This window comes from Tribolium castaneum, chromosome 9 (assembly GCF_031307605.1).
Source record: "Tribolium castaneum strain GA2 chromosome 9, icTriCast1.1, whole genome shotgun sequence".
Taxonomy (NCBI): Eukaryota; Metazoa; Arthropoda; class Insecta; order Coleoptera; family Tenebrionidae; genus Tribolium; species Tribolium castaneum.
In genome coordinates this window covers 5,312,341-5,329,360 of record NC_087402.1, presented here as the reverse complement: position 1 = coordinate 5,329,360, position 17,020 = coordinate 5,312,341, and the positions used below count along the sequence as shown (strand labels likewise).

General features: G+C 40.9%; 1 protein-coding gene across 9 annotated transcripts in view; it reads right to left on the bottom strand.

Moving 5' to 3' along the window:
• The window catches only part of Ten-m (Tenascin major), a 99,317-nt gene that overhangs the window by 62,664 nt on the left and 19,633 nt on the right, over positions 1-17,020 (bottom strand). The window contains exon 2 of one of the 9 annotated variants that reach the window (XM_064358843.1): positions 7,181-7,237. The exons of 7 other annotated variants lie outside the window; for them this stretch is intronic. Coding sequence is in view for 1 of the 2 variants with exons in the window: in XM_064358844.1 (XP_064214914.1) it covers positions 16,096-16,099 (4 nt within the window). In the remaining variant the exon portion in view is untranslated. Of the gene's footprint in view, positions 1-7,180; positions 7,238-16,095; positions 16,120-17,020 lie in introns of those variants that run through there. One more of the 9 variants, XM_064358844.1, reaches the window with a different exon arrangement.

Genomic DNA, 17,020 nt, shown 5'->3' with positions numbered 1-17,020 from the left:
GATAAGAATCTCGGAACAAATCAAAGAATGTGTTGGTACAGAAGTTGGAAACAGTGGCTGCGTCTGACGGCTGCACACGAACATCTCAGCGGGAATCGCCGTAGCCGTCGGGGACGCGTCCCGACGGCGAATTCATCTTGTTCTTAAACCTTTCCGTAAACATCTCCACAATAAAACCAAGCTGATTGATATCCCTGGTGAAAGGTATTTTGTACACGGTGGGCGTCCCAACTTCTAACAGTTCTGTAATAGACGCATTTATCACGGTTTTATGAGAACACGTAGATCGAAAGTCTATTGGAAATGAAGAAGTGTGGGAAGAGGTTGCGACACTGGAAGAAGTCCGGTCAAGACCGTGGGCGGCGCAATTTCGAAATCACATTGCCCGCGAGATAAGAACAATAAGAAAAAGGCACGATGTGTTGGTGGCGGTGTAAACAAACTTCAACTGTCGCCATTCAAATGCAAATTCCACCGATCTAGCACATATGTGTCATAACTTCGTTATGAAACAGTCGCTCTCAAGTGGAAAATTCTCTTAAAATATATCGCGTTTTTATGCAGACGTTCAGACCGCAGATTTTTTAACAGTCGGTTCCAACTGCCGATCACACTATGTTTTGGGAAATTAAGCCCGTGATGATCGAGCCAAGGAGCCCGAAATAAATTGCCGGATAGATTATGTGTGTTTTTCTGGGTGATCTGCCGCTGACGGTTGTTATGTCTTGACAAAAAGGCCAAATGCGTTAAGACACCGTAAAAAATTAAAACTCTAAGGACCGCCGCGTAACGAGAACGCTGAGGAGATAGTGATGATAGATGGAGGCAGGACGTGCACATGTGCGCAGCGATTCCCGCCACACCGTCATCTGCATAAATATCACGCTTTTTTGCCATTCTCATTTTACTGCATATTTTTGAATAAGACCAGCGGCAACCTTTCCGCGCCGAGCTTTGTCTTTACTACCGACATCGATTTTGGTTTCTTAAAGCGTCGCGACGTGAATACGCGACTTTATATTCTTATATCCGGTTTTTTCGACTTCCGTTCTATAACCATTAGTTATGTTTTATTACCACTGTCTATTACTTGCATCCATGAATGAGAAGGAACTGCACTAACTTGTCTAATAAATTGCGCGTGGAAGACGATTTTTTGCCTCTCCCCACGGGAAGCCCCACGACCTTTAAATTAAGAATCATGACTTGCGATGTAAAATTTAGAATACAAGCGGAATTATGCTCTCCCTCATCCACTCGTAGCCGAATTTTGTGTGATTGATTGTTGGCACAGAAGAAATAAACGCGTTTTAGCGCCACTAAATAATTTGTCTTTCTGTTTGTATTTGAACCGAGTCCATTTGCATAATTTTAGTGCGGATGTCCCTACTCAAACCATTTATCTATATTTGTCACAGGCTTTCAATGCCGGTGTAACAACTTTTGTGATTTTAATAAAACAATTGACACCGTTTCGATGAATTTGTTTTTTATAAAAGCTCAAATGTAAAAACCTGGACAAATAAAATATACACATACCCGCGTGCTATTTAATTTTCGTGGAAATTAATTTATTTGTTTACACAGTTCAACAGTATTAACAAAAATTTAGATAATAAAAATGTCATCCCCGCAGAGAGCATTAATAATACAAAAAGCCTACACCTCATCAACACTTCAATCTATCTACCCACGTAAATAGTACCTTTGACGGCTGATATTTTTTATCCCTAATGCACTCAATATATTAGAAAGATATTTTCATTAATCTCGACTTTGAAGGGTTTTCGTTACCTAATTACTTAGTAATCTTGTCTGATATTGATTTCTACTTTGGAAAACAGGTTGGTCGTGCATTAGGGCTAAAAGCTTAAAGTATATTGAATCCCCTATAATGCACTTATGAAAAAACAGTTATTATCTTAAATGTCTTAAAGTAAAACCAGAATACTCGAAGTGTTTACACTCAATTTGCATAAATTCCAGCTTAATTAAAAAATTTATGACCGAGTGATTAACCAAACCAAGGCCTCTCAACAATCACATTTGAAAACCCGGAAGCTGACATTTTCCGGAAACAGTATTAGAGGATGATTGGATAACAATGTTAATTGCATCCGCTGCGATTAGAAATTCCCATCGATTGTCCGAGTGCAAGAAATTCCAAATTGCATTTTTGGGTGTCTTTGACTCTACTGTTGATTAGGAAGATAACATAATAATGCGTCTGTGGCTGCAAGCTTTCATTTGTCTGTTCATCAGCAGCCCTCATTATCGGTAAACTGACGTTAGTTTATCGCTGAATGCGGTGATCCATCTTTTGTGTGTCAAATCCACGTTCCACTCGACATGAAATCACACTTGCCGGGAAATAATCATAAGGGAATAAAAGATGGGAAACGTGACTCATGTGTCGGAGGAAAAACCAGAAGAAGAGATAATTAGAGTGGAGGTAACCCGACGCGTTTCAAATGAATTTCCGTGGCCCAAATTTTGCTTAATATGAATTTTGCAAGTTTTGATTAGAAGGCAACGAGATGAAGACGAATGTGGCGGTTTTTGCTGATACGAAAAGTTTGAACGCTGCTTTTTGCTTTATAATCTTTGCTTGAGTGTAGGAATAGATCAATGTCAACTCCCCGTGATAATATGATACTCTTCAAAGGAATCTCAACGGTTCGCTGTTCCGAGTATTAGTTACAGGCCCATAACTTCATTGTTAACATGTGTTTTCTACCTGGTAGACCTTTGATGGGCATTTTTTGCCTCGCATCCAAGGACCCTGATTGAATATCATTAGTCCCACGACATGTGTTATCCGCAAACAACGGAATATCATGTGTAATTAGTAACATGTGTGTTGTTCGTTCTTCCAAATTGTTAGCATGTTGCAGATGAAAAATTTGGCTAATTGGCATTTACGTCCGCTCATATATCCTGCTTCAATGCAAATTTAGAAGTTACGCGGTTTCTTTCCCACTTCATTTCGACTGCAGCTCGTTACGATGCTCATGTTTCCACAGGAAGTTCACAAAATCAAAAACTTTCCTATCACCTCTGATTAAACTCCCCAACTTTATTTACAAGCATAATTATTTACAAGTTGAACAAGCGGTCCAAATTGTTATTACACTAATACCTACTTAATTAACGGCTTTATTTTACAACCTGTAAATTCACAGATGAGACCGATTTCGGCTCGTGCTAAAACACGAAATTAGCAATAAAATCGGGGCTTTAGAGGCATTTCAGCCAGCTATTCTTTGACGGCTTTGATGGGAAGAGTACGGACTGACACCTAACTTTAGCACTCGAGAACTATCGAAAGCGATCGCAGGATATTGAGGTTCGATTTGGGTCTCTAGCTATTACAGCCACAAAATGAAGCTTCGAGGACAAAGTGAAAAATTGTTTACAATGTGGGCCGAAACCAGCCGACAAGCTGCTGGTAGTTACAACCTGAGGACCGGCGGTTACTTTCGCCGTAATTGCACTTGTAATACCAACATTTGGCAAATTGCACAAGATAAGCGGGGGCCAAACTTGCAATTTCAGCTTTACCGACCAAAAGTAACGTTTTGTCCACCTGACAGATTCATTTTTTGCAATTTCAAATCGAATGAACAAGCTGGCGCTTGTATGATTTCATGTAACTTGGCTCAAACCTCGTCTCATTTATTTTCATTATTTTGACAAACAATTTTGCGTACTACCTACTTATGCAAGTATGAATAGTAAACGTTGGATTTAGATCAGTGAGGCATTTGTGAGTCATTAGCTCCGAAATAATTTTCGTTAAATAACGAAGTTCAAAGTTCGTGAATAAAGCGCTGTTGGTTTTGGAGCGGAAGCTGATTGTTTCTTTTTTGTATCAGTATTAATTTCTCATCGGTTTGTTTTATTTAAAAGCAATTTGAAATGAGTTTTTCAACCTGTCCATTAAAAGTGTATTGATATAACGCCTCGGACAAATATGGACAGCTGTAATTAAAGTCGGAATATAAAATTAGTTGTTGGAATAGTGAGGATGTTTTCCTCCCAACGAATCACATGTATGCGAAGCACGACTGTGGCTCCATAAAATACCGCATTTATCTGCTTCTATTAAGTCTAATTCCTTATAAGTAAGATGCGTCCAGACAGGCTTTTTATAGTCATTCTTTAATCTTATGGGATCCACTAAGACCACATTAAAAAAACTAGTATTGAATGTGCGGAGGCGTGGAAGTTATCATGGGAACCACATGGTCTGCATCTGACAGATTTGTTTATCAGTTTTCGTCTTTTAGTGCAGTTTGATTAATCGGTTATTCTCTTTTGTTGCATTGTCCTGATCGACGTCGGTTAATTAATCAAATATTCGGCGTGTTGACGTTGGACACTTTTCGGTGCGTCCGATAAGCCATTGAATTACTGAAGAATGAATAAATTTGGGCTTGAATGCGGATAATCCGATCCGTTTTGTCGCGTTCGATCAAAGGTGTTAACGTGGGATTATTAATATGATTAGGTGTCTCCCAGTGGGTGTATTTACTTACAGACAGCCTTCGCCGGCATTCTCGCGCTACATGCTAAAGAATGGTAGTTAATGTGTGGCGCTGTATAAAGATAAGGCTGATCGAATCGCGTGGGGGTATAACTAGAGCATATTTTTCCATAATCGATTTTTCCCGGCCACATATGTTACTATTTTATCCCGTCCAACCCTAATTTGCATAACGTAAAGGTAAAATGTCGGCGTTTTCCGGAATAAATGTTCGCACTTAACCTGCTCGGTGTTTTTATGGAAAAAATCGCCGATTACTTAAAAAAGACCCTCACAGGTGTTCCCGCACCAGCGAGTCAATTATTTTACCCTTTTAACAGCTGCGCACCGCCCCTCCCATTTTTTGTTGTTGTAATTTCCATCATTATCGTGTTTATGGAGGTTGCGCTTAACCGTTCCGGAAATTTTTTCGGAGGATTATAGGTGGAAGGGTTCATTAAGGTGGCGTCGTGACGCTTTATTAAACGCCGCCGGCTTTCGCCAATTAAGAATGGCAATATGTGACGTCATTAGGGCGCCATTAAAACGGCGAAGAAGGAATGATAACTGCAACGGAACGCTAATGTGTTCCAGGTTAATTGTTGCCGTCACTTTGCTGCTGCTTTATGGGGGTGGTCGGGGAGTTGAGCCTCGAACACGTCTCGAAGAAAATTAAAAGTAACGCCGCTCAACGGACTATCTGTAAGTTTTACCATTCATAACGTATGATTAATGATAATTGCCGAGCGCTCCGCTATGAAGTTATAAATTACGCGAAAGGGGAGACTGGGAATCTATAGATTTATAAGAGGGCTGTTTTTGTTTACAACGGGGTGCGATTTCGGCAAGTCAGCCGAGTTTATGTAAGCCAGCAATAAAACCCGAGGAGGAAATTCGCTTTAAATGACGAGGAAAACGCCGTTAGGACGCGAATACATCATCTGCTGCGATGTGTGTGGTTTCGGATTCCTTCTGACGGCTGCATGTCGCACTAATTGCGACTGTTCCCCCAACACGATGACTTATCATCCACACACTCCAAGCGATTTTTTTCTCCCGTAATCAGATTTGCCTCCAATTCACAGAAACGTCGAATGGTCAGAATTTAGAGCCAATAGAGTTTTCAGATTATCGGGGGATTCGGATGACTTAACGCCTAAACAAACACAAAGCTGAATAAATTCCACTAGGACACTACAACACTGTTACAAAAACACGACCCACTAAATTTATTTCTCCGTGACCACATCTATCAAAAAAACGACCTTATTGTAGTTAATTGCAGAATTACTTTAGAAAAAAAAGGACAAAATGAATTTAGATTTGTTTTCTAGTTCTCCTCCCTGGTTGTCTGCTTTTATTCCGAGCCAGCTGTACGCACACCTTCCCGGGCAATAAAACCATTCGCTCGCTCCGTGTCACTAATTTCAATTACGTCGTTTACCAATAATTCCCCTTAAAGCAGCCCAAAAATAAAGAAGCAAGCGAATCGGAATCCGGTCCGGTAGTTTTGTCCTTTCTTGGCTCGTGTGTTACTCCGGCCGTGGCAAGAATGCAAATTCCGGACGGCTAAATTAATAATAATCGGCACGCAATTTATTAAAGCAAATTGCCAGTCCTAATTGGGAGTCGCACATCGCGCAATCTCGCGGTCGCCATTACTCATTCCGGTCCTGGATTCGCTTTCGTACGCACTGTGTCGAATCGCCATAATTCACAAGATACCGACAATCGACCGGCTGACAAGCCGAATGCAGAGTTCTCTGCAAATTTACGACACCTCAGTCCCTTATCTCCGACGTTCTCGTTAGCCAAAGACGGATAAAAGTTCGCTTCTCAAATTCTTATCCGATTCTCGAAAGTATGAGTTATGGCGCGGGGGCGGGCTGACACCTCGAAGGTGCCCGCCGATTCCTCAACGGCTTCCACAAGTGCGTGGTGAAACACTATAAGTGGAGGCATGCAAATAAGCCAAGCATGATCGCGGAGAAGATACGAAAAATCGAAATTGGCATGGAAGGCGAATTGGATTTCGGGTTCAAGAAAAAATTGTTACTAAGCTCGTCTTTATATTGATTTTATTGGTGAAAGTTTTGTTGTCTCCGTAATTCGAAATTCGAAACACTATGAAATAAACATGTAACATGTGAATAAATAAAGCAGGTGAAGTTTAATTGTTTGTGCAATCTTTTGAATCCCTGGGGCAAATTAGTTGGGTGATTATTTTTTAACGGAAAGAGATGAATTTCCGGGCTGTTTCCAATAAGTTTGGCATTCTATAGGAGGGTAATTTGGCGTGATGGCAACACAATTAAGTCGCATTTTTCAGTCATTAACTCAATCTGGTAAGACAAAGGGCCGGAGGCCGTTAACGACCCGATCGGATCTCGCTTTATTAAATCAGCAACAATGTGTGATGGCGCAATTAAGAAATCGTTAGGCGTCGCACAAGAAGTGCTAATTATTGCAGTCATTTGGAGAATTGTCTTTTGATCGGAAGAATGCTATTTCTGAGCAATAATCGTCCTCGCATCTCCGTTAAATTATGTCAGAGTAACATCTCTATAATTTAATCATGTCTCATACGACACAACATCGCTGCATGCCATTTGAACCCACTCCACAATACGCTGCTACATTATACACATCACTTACTGTGGAGCACTAATAGAGAGAAATTAGCGAGAGGCACGTCTTCGGCACAACACTCACCTGAAACAAAATAAACGCAATTAATTGGTAACGAGGGCTACGAAAATGCAATAAAGTAAAGCGTTTGAGTGACAAGTGACTTTGCATGCTCGACAGCTGATTACAAAGCTGAACACAGCACTTGCGTGTCGCCTAATAACAAATCTGGCAGCAGCAATCATACAGTACAGAAAGTTATTGTTTGGCCAGGTCAGGCGAACACGACAACGAATTAACGCCTATCCGGGGGCTGAACCGGTGTTTCCTTACAGCTTTGATTACTGATCGTGCCGATGCTTCATTAAAACCAGAAAAATAAAGAGGCGGAACGAGAAATTACACGAGGGATGGACATTTCCGAAACAGTAACGATAACGACAACGTTGACGGCGGGAGGTGTCGACAGGAAACGCCACGACCGTGGGGGAAAAATCAACCAACATCACAGTAAATACTGTTTATTGCCCCGAGATATAAGGCTCGTAAAAGATCTCAAAGTCCTCTAAGCGTAACAACAACAAACAACCGTAATTATGCAATTAGCTCTATTTATTTATAAACCACTCTTGATCGTGTAATTGGCGAGTTGTTGCACGAAACAAGTAAATAATATTCAAACTAACAAACTTTTGCTACTTTGAAACTAAACTAATTTTTAATCTCGACTTCAAAAATCCGCCATTCGTCTTTGATCACTCTGACATCTGTAAATCGTAAATGTTTTAATTGCACTCGCAATTATCAAAGTATTTATAGCACTTGCTCGATTAGGCCTCCATAAATCAAACGTAATTGAGGAAAAGTGACTGCCCCATGAATAGCCAAGTAATTTATTTCTACTTTAAGGATTATGCCAATGAAATAATAATCCCTGTTGTAACATTTTAATCGAACATAAAGTGCATTAACGCGATAGTTGCACTATTTACACTTACACGCTATTTAGCTCAACGTCAATTTGACACCAGAGAGGTGTTAAATAAAGTGCCCAGACGTATGTAATATGCCGAAAACACGCAAACTTTATAAAGTTGTCTGATGTACCGAAAAGTGTACACTTTGACAAAAACGCATACTCACTGACTGTGTGCACGCAAAATGATTATATCCCCAGCGCTCTCTTTACAGACCCTTTCTATTGACACCTAATTTTTAAGGGAGACCTGACAAGATTTACTGCCAACAGAGGGGCTGGAAATGAAGCTGAAGTCTACAAGTCTAGTTCTGGCGTACTTGTATTGTTAGGTTTGAGCAAACAATTTGTATGAAAACAAGGGTTGCCTCTTTGAATTTAAAAAAGTACATCAAAAATATAAAGTTGGGCCAGAAATGAGGATAATCATCCAGTTCATCCAAGAAACTTGTAGTTATAAAGGATTATTTTTCTATTTTTCCACCCAAAGTTTGATTCAAAATTAAAGTAGTAGAAGTTTTGTAAATAAATATTAATGAGTGGACAACTGGACGGCAGCTCGTTTTTTGTTTTGTATATCAGCCAAAATCCTGCCAAATGATAATGAACGAGTGCTTTGGAAGTTTAAAGCCTCTGGACGCGGGTCAGGGTTCGCAAAGAAGACAAGATGGATGGTGGTCTGGATGAGTGATGGGGAGCGCCACCTGCGGACGTCCTCCATCGGTCATCCATTCTCCCTGCGTCGATTATATTATGCCTGGGCTATTCTTCACTCTGCGTTTTATGAATTGCGAACGTGAATAAATTGTTCTCGAAATAGTGCGATAACGTCAGGTATTTGGAAGGGGCAGGTATTGCTGACAACCGGACGTTGAAATCTCTGCCTCGTGACAATATCGCGTGACTATTAAAGCAGAGGCCACGACCCTCAATATACGAGTCTCATTATCAACGGATCGTGTTAAATACACATAAACCTGCACCCTGAACGATGCTAACCGCTTGTTGTTAACGTAATGTACTTCATTGCGATTCGAGCTGCGATTACGCCGTTGGGAATTATCACCAGTCGACAGCTTGAAGGTCTGGCTAGTTAGGAGGAGCTGACTGGCCAAAAAAATACACACAAGTGTCGGTACAGTAACGAAGTCCTAATTGCGACAGTCAGCACTTTCCTGACAGTTCTTTATCTCTGGACAACTTTCCACTTTTGGGCAATCATTCAATTACCATCAATTAGGGCAGTGGGTCCGTTTTAAAATTAAATTCCGAAGATAATTTCCAAGGGCCCTTACGTGGGCACTCACGCCCACAATCCTAGCTCGCCTCTTCACGTTATATACACTTACGTGCTTTGTAAATCTTATCGATCATGCTTTATTACAATGCTCCGCTATGACAACATATCACTGATTAAAGAATGATAAAGCCCAGCACGCACGCTTTATCCCACGGACGGTTTCCTTCGTAATTTTATTGACTTTGAATTAATTGGGCGTGAGTTTGATAATAATTAGTCGTGGAAAACAATCAGGTCGAAGAACACTCAATTATTCAACGGATGATTTAATATTTCATTGATTCGAGCCGAAAGGAAATTTTCTCACAGAAATTCCTCCATACATCTTTAATGTCTACACCTACATATTTAACGAAGCATGGAATAACAGCGGTCACATTACTAATTCCTCGACAATTTCAACGAAACTTACAGAGTTCCGGGGTTAGTTTTACATTTCCACTAACCGTGCTTTTAAATCCAATAAAGCAGCTTCTACACCACAACGTCCAAAGAAGGGCAAGGGCAAAAACACACCCCAAAACTTGATTTTGCAGAAACAAAAGTGCAAAACTATAACTTTTAGAGAAAAAATTGAAGGATATTATATTCTAACGTGGAAAACGCTTAAATACAAGTTCGATGTAAGTATTTTTTTTCGGTGAGGCAACGAGGAAAAGGCGTGCTCTATATTTACACTAGCTTGAAAGCTTTTATAATTCCCGAGTAGAGTTTAGCCTTTGAGCTAATGTCAGTGCTACGGTTAGTGGCCTATAAATCCGAGATCAGAACAATAAAAACAGCCGACTAAATATCATCAAAGAGGATGAATTATTGAAATAGATGCATTGGGGGGAAGTTTTCCGGAAATCCACAATAAAGAAAAAGCGCTCGTTATTACATGGTCACGTATCCCGAGAATTGATTTCTGTCGGGCACATTTATATCTGTTTGGCTTCGTATACCTGTGTAAGCTGGTGTCCGCCTGGCGAAGATCCCCTAATTGGGTGGGAGTCTTGGGATCGCTTTAAATCCAGCGAGTGCGTCCCAGGGGACTGCCTAGACGCAGTAAAAACCATCCGAGTGTGTCGTTAGAAAGATCATGTAACCATGTAATAACGCGGCGTCCGTGGCTTCATAACTTGACAAAATGATGGTGGTGATTAGAGGAAGCCAACCCTTCCCACAACAGCGTCTCGTTATCAAGATTCAAGCTCCGTCTATTCCTCGTTGAATAGATTAGTCTGGCCCAGAAGCCCACTGATCTAACTCTTTGAAAATCCTCCGAAAGTGAGAAAACGTACCGAGGGATTTGGCTTGAGAGTCAGCAATTACTCACTGTCTAGCTGTGATGGAGATATGGGGCGATTGTTAAAGCACGGAACCGACGAAATATTACCTCCTCTCGCATTTTTTAAACGCGCCACCCTTTTGTTTTCAAATCGAAACCGGGAATGATCGAAACGTTGGGTTATGATAATTCGAGGGGCGAAGCCGTGCCAAAACCTCGTCGGAATAAGATTAAGAAATGATGAAGAAATATTAGCGCGCTTTGGCCATAAAGTCCATTCCCCAGCGCTGCAAATGAATGAGATTTATTTCCAGATTCGAAAAAACAATTCCGCTGCCGGAGGTGCTTGTTTTGGGATATATATTGGAATAACACGGCCTGACAATCCGGTAATTGAGACGAATGCAGCGTGGGGCTGCAAATCGCAATAATTTCTTCGATTACTTCGGGTAAAAAGAGATCCACTGGCCGTTCTATGAATGTAGGGAAGTTGAAAAGGTTTATCGCGCGGATAAAAAGGGTCGCAGATTTCGTCTTTTTATCGACGGACAAGAAACAGAAATAAATCCATACAGAAGAGGCGCATCCGGTCAAGTCATTAATAAATAATGGCCGCTTTCTTATTAGATATCGATGAGGGAGAATGGAGGTCGCCTCCAGTATAGATTGCGATAGCGGTTTCGAGCAGCGTCCCGAGAGATCAGAATGGATTCCCATTTCTCCGTGAGCTGGAGACAGCTCACATGAAACCGTCTTACTTCCGCTCCATCCGGTTTTCAATCAGGATGGGAATCAATAAAGGCCGGTCGGACGCCACAGGCACAGAACACCTCCACGACTGCTTACCCCGCGGATCTTTAAAACTACCACGTTTTCACCCCACGATCATATTAAAGTTGCTCGAATGGCCTACAGCACTTTCTCCGCTTTATCCATCTCGACGGCCCGAATTTTTTACCGATTTAGACGCCCGAATCAATTACACAGATGACGCGACGGTGACGCTTTCCAACGTTTAATCGATAGCGAGCGCAAGAATGCACAAATCAAATCACCACCGAGCCAGATATTTTCCACTACACAGCCAGGAAACCAAAATCAAGTCTTCCACAACCCGCAGAAGTGTGAAAGAATTCTTTCACTGTTTTGTACCGACAGATCTAGAGATCATATTACCTACAAATGTATAATCTACATAGAGCGACGTAGGGGCGAGTAATGTAAATCGACGCCTATGTAATGTGTGTACAAGCGAGTACTTTATCTAAATATAGTAGATTAATACTCAAATAAGAATAATTCGTCGGGAAAAAATCTTCAAATTGTTTGATTAGAGTGCTGTTTTCACTAATTGGTCTGTTTTTCTGGTACTTGTCTTCATATTCTGAAATATTTTGGTTCATGTTGGGGCGAATTTATCCTCCTGGTTGGAGAAACGTGACTTTGAAATTCGGTTAGCGCTGGAAATTAAGCGCCGAAGCGAATGCCGGAAGTCATTACACACACGTATGTACATAAGCTGTCAAATTATTTTGACGATGAGTTTGAACAGCATGCAGATGCAAGAAAACAAAGTAGGAATGCATGGCATTAATTAAGCCGCTTGTGTGAAGTGGCAAACAATTCCGACGCCGTTGAAGTATATAAGACGCGAACAATAAAGGAAAATTCGTCTCAAGTTCGATTGTTAATGAAACGGTTTGATACGTCGTAATGGCTTTCGGGTAAACAGCGTTGTTTTTGCCGGGATTCGGTAATTATTTGCCGGATAATATTCCGGTAAACGTAGAGTGTCTGAAGTGAATGAGATTTCAATATTTCGATAAAGTAAACATCCTTTGGAGAATCGGATACGAGAAGCTTTGTAATTTAATCCGCTCCGTTTCCTCGTCTTTGTTGCATAATTGCGCCCATAAACAAAGTGAGCGAAACAAAGTGTTTTATTTAGGTGAGGCATCGAAATCCAAACGGAAAAATTAGGTATGCGTGGGCAGGGAAAAAAGTGTGCATTTACCCCACGCGGTTATAATGCTCCGGATTCCATTACAAAGACCCCTCACAGCTGGATGCGGACTCCCTGCCCACGTTTCACTTGTAAGGCTTATTACCATCTCCAGAAATAAGTCCGGACAGGCCTTGTTGACGCAGTTGTACTCTCGCTCGGATTATATTTATCCATCTAAATTTACCACCCTTTTGGGCAAAGAAAAATACGAACGCACCGTGAACGATTGTGCCACTAGATGAGACAAAGTTTGTTAAATTTGAAGGCAGCGACTTAATCCAATTCCGTTGTTAAAATATAAAGACACAATCTCTGTAATTAAGTTATTTTCCTCCGTATATATCAAATTTGCTCGGAATTAAGGGCTTGCGCGTATCGAGTAACCGAATTGTGTTCTTGCGCCATTTCAAGGCAGATGTATTTTTAATCCGGAAATAAGCAAATTTCCGGTCATTGTTATCTCCCTGGCTGTTATCTGGAGACGGGCCCCGGACTTTACGTTTTTCGCCTCGGCAATCAACAGCACATTAACAAACGCGCTGATTGTGTGTTTAGAGCTTTGCAGAGGCCGCACTACAATTGACTTGTCATGTTTGCGTTCGTAATGATAAGTTTATAGCAAATCAACTATCTGCCGGAATCGAATGCGGCATTGTGTTTGCTTTGTAGAGTACACAATCGATACTAATTCACTAATCCACCGCGTTAGATGTGATGCTGGGCACATGCTGTTTGCCAATGCTATGTAAACTTGACTCGTCTACGCATGTACTATTTGTGTTATGTATTGTATGTACATATGTGCGTATCCATAGGTGCACTTAGAGGGAATTGCCACAGCACAAATTCCGCGGTTTTAACAGCATTCGCTCTTGTATTGTTAATACAGCACTCGGGGCGGCCTAAATTATGCGAAATGAATGCAGTTTTGTTCATCATGATGTAATCGTGTTTGTGTGCTGCCGCCACCTGTGAATATTTATGGCATTCGCGATAAGTAATTAAATTCGCTCGAATTTTGTCGCAAAAGGCCCCCGAACAACACGTCGGTAAAAAAGTTTAGCACTTGCGAAGAGCAACACTAGGAATTTTTACTTCAGCCATAAAACCTGTCCAAGTATTTTACTTCCACTGGCGACTGTAATTTCAGGACCTGCACAGGTTCACAACTTCTATAAGTTAATATTTTACACTTTTACAACTTCTCGATTTGTCTGGACGGGAAAAACTCTTCGAAAGTTGCACATAAGTATGGATGGCTGCCACAATAAAGTCTCACATCGCTTCAATGGGACACAAATATTTTTTTTTATTTTTTCAACTAACGCAAATAAATTTAATATTCTTCTAAAAAAGCAAAAATGTTTAAACAAGAGGTTCTGTACCAATCTATAAGTACTGGACCTCTTGTTCTACTTGAAAAATGACAATTCCAACATTTCAAATGGGTTTTCCGCATTGTTCAAGACACAAAAGTATAAAAAACACCAAAAACCACCTTTAATTATTATCTTTCAATTCATGAAAACTGTGACTCGCTCCGGGTTATGGTTCTGCGTACAGAGACATGTTTTAGATGTGTTACGGCCAAAAACAAATGTTTTGTGCAGTTTTCTATGCCAATTTCTGATGTTTGTTGAGATTTTGGTCGATATTCGGTGACCGCAGCGGTTTCCATCAAATCTTGCCGACAGCGCAAAAACAAAAAGTATTTTTTAAAACTGATTAAATGTAAAATTACATAAATTCAAACGACTGAAAAAGGAAAATCAAATGAAATTTATTTCACAACGAAGAGTTAGAAAAAAAATCCAGAATATTTACAAAGTTCTTTTTTGTATGCAGTACCTATTTGGTATTGCAACAGCAAGGCGACTATACCTATAAGTGAAATGTAAAAATATGAAACATATCCTTTGAAAGAAGCCATTTACACATTGCCAGCCTTGGAAACGTCGGACTTAATATGTCAGTCTTAACTAAAGGATATTATGTAGTGAAAGCCATTTGTCATCTTGACACTGGGTCCTCCTACAGCGCCCCCGCCAGATCGATAGAACTGGGCCGTACGTTTATCCGCGTTCCTTTTTTCCATAGATTCGTGTTTTGAAAATTCCGGTCGAAAGTTGTTAAAATTCCGCTGGGTGCCTTTTTTATGAATCTTTGTACCCCCGGGATGGGTAAACTATTTCCGAGTTAATGATTCCTCTGGTCCGATCAAACTGGCAAAGTTGTCGGTGGAATCGTTGCGAACTTATGCCTCGCCGAAATTGTGGCGCTGGCAAAGTTATTCATGGATATCTTGTACGAGGAAAGTTGCGGCACTTTGCGAATTCAGCGGCATGTGAATAAGCCCCGATCCAGGAGATGAAACTGCCGGAGAGATCAGCCCGTCCTATCCACCTATAAAACTGCTAAACGCGAACGTTTCATTTTATTACACGGCCGGATGGAGGTGAGTTTTATACGGCTTATTCCGGAGAACTTTCCGAAAATCGTTAATGCAGCCCCAATCTAAAGTAACAAAACGCCACGTAAAGCCCGACCGGGGGCGGGACCTTTCCGGACAGATGCACGAAACTTCCCAAATTTTTTTACGCTTTGATTACAATCTCCGCATTCCGGCGCACACATGGGAAGTTTGTGTGCTTTTTTAACAAGCCGATGCGAATAAACGTAATGTGATAAGTTCGCGATTGGATCTGGCGTGGCCAAGGGGTTACATTATATTCATTATTATTTTACCCACCGCGAGTAATTATCCGACAACACGCAGGGTTTTCATTTAAATGCGATTTTGGATCTCCACCCACCGGATTTATTCCAACAGCAGACAACATTATCACCCCCATTTCGGCTTATCGCCTAGACGGGCACAACCGCATCTGGTTTATTATGATGACCAATTTAAACCGTCAGCATTAATTACATTCTTCGATTATATTCAATGCAGCAAACTCTATTGATATGCCAAGACCAGCTGATATATCGTGACGCCTAACAACCGACTTGACTTCCATAAATTTCAATACTGTATAACAAAAATGATCATTAGTTTGTACCGTGCTTTTTTGTACGAATTGACTATAAATGAGTTTGTGATGGGAGCGATGGGACATCCTGTGTTTGCAGGAATTCCTGCTCAAACGCTACTTTGCCATCCACTTTGAAGTCGTCTCCGGTTCCTTGCGCCCTCATGGCTGCTTTTCTTCTTAAAGAATCATTAGCGTACAAGTGGTGCGGCTATTGTTCGTAAGACAACTCGTTGCATACATCAGTTTCGTCTCTTTGTTTTTCTACAGTTTGAGATGCGGGTCGGATGCACGTCACCTCGGGCATAATGCCCGTCTCACACAAACAAAAATCGCAAACATATGCGCAACATATTTACCCATGAACGTAATTCAAACTGTCGGCCGCAAAGAAGACATACAGTCGACGGGTTTGTCGAAAGACACACAACCGAATTTAGTTATTCAATTCACACTGTTAACGAGAGGAAGCCGCCAATAAAACACACGCCACCTTCCATTTTAAAACGCTCACTTTGAGACACCGAACTCTGCCACAGCCAAACCTGAACTGAAATCATTCAGGGGAGCTTACCCACCCTAGCCGGGAAGGGGAGGGCGAGGGTAACTCAGCCCTAATTTGACCAATTAATTCTAGTTTGGTTTTTAATGCGCGAGATTCGAAACTGAGAACACAGAAAGATCTAATTCGCATAAATCATAATTTGTGGGTTGACAACACCAAGAACTCAAATATTTAACTACACACAGTAGTGGAAAAACATGACTAGAAACCCGGATAAATCTCACTTGACCTATGAATATTGCAGAAGTTACGTGGGATCACAATTTAAGTAGGCGCTCAATACTATCTTAAAAAACTGTGTGTAAACAGAAGTGAAACAATCTTGGCGCAGTTTGTTTAATTTTTAATGCAGTGTGAGTCGGGCATATTGTTTTAAGCTCAAAAATAAATAGTTCCCCACTATGGCATAGAAAATTATTTCTAGGAAAATTTCATTCTGTATGAATTGGTCCGAAAATATTTGCCTACAGATAATACCATGATAAATTAATCCTTCCCCTTAGTTTGAAACTTGTGTTGATCCACCCTTGGAGTTGGCCTAAAAGTCCGTGCAGACGGTATAAATTTTCATAAAACACCTTAGGGATCTCGAGTGTCCCTTCCTACAAGTAGCGACAACATTTTTTTGGAATTTATTGCAGATTGTGTCAAACTTTTGGGCACTTGGGAGCAATTTGTAAACTGCAAGTATGAAATGTAAATAATCCGCAACAAGCGTG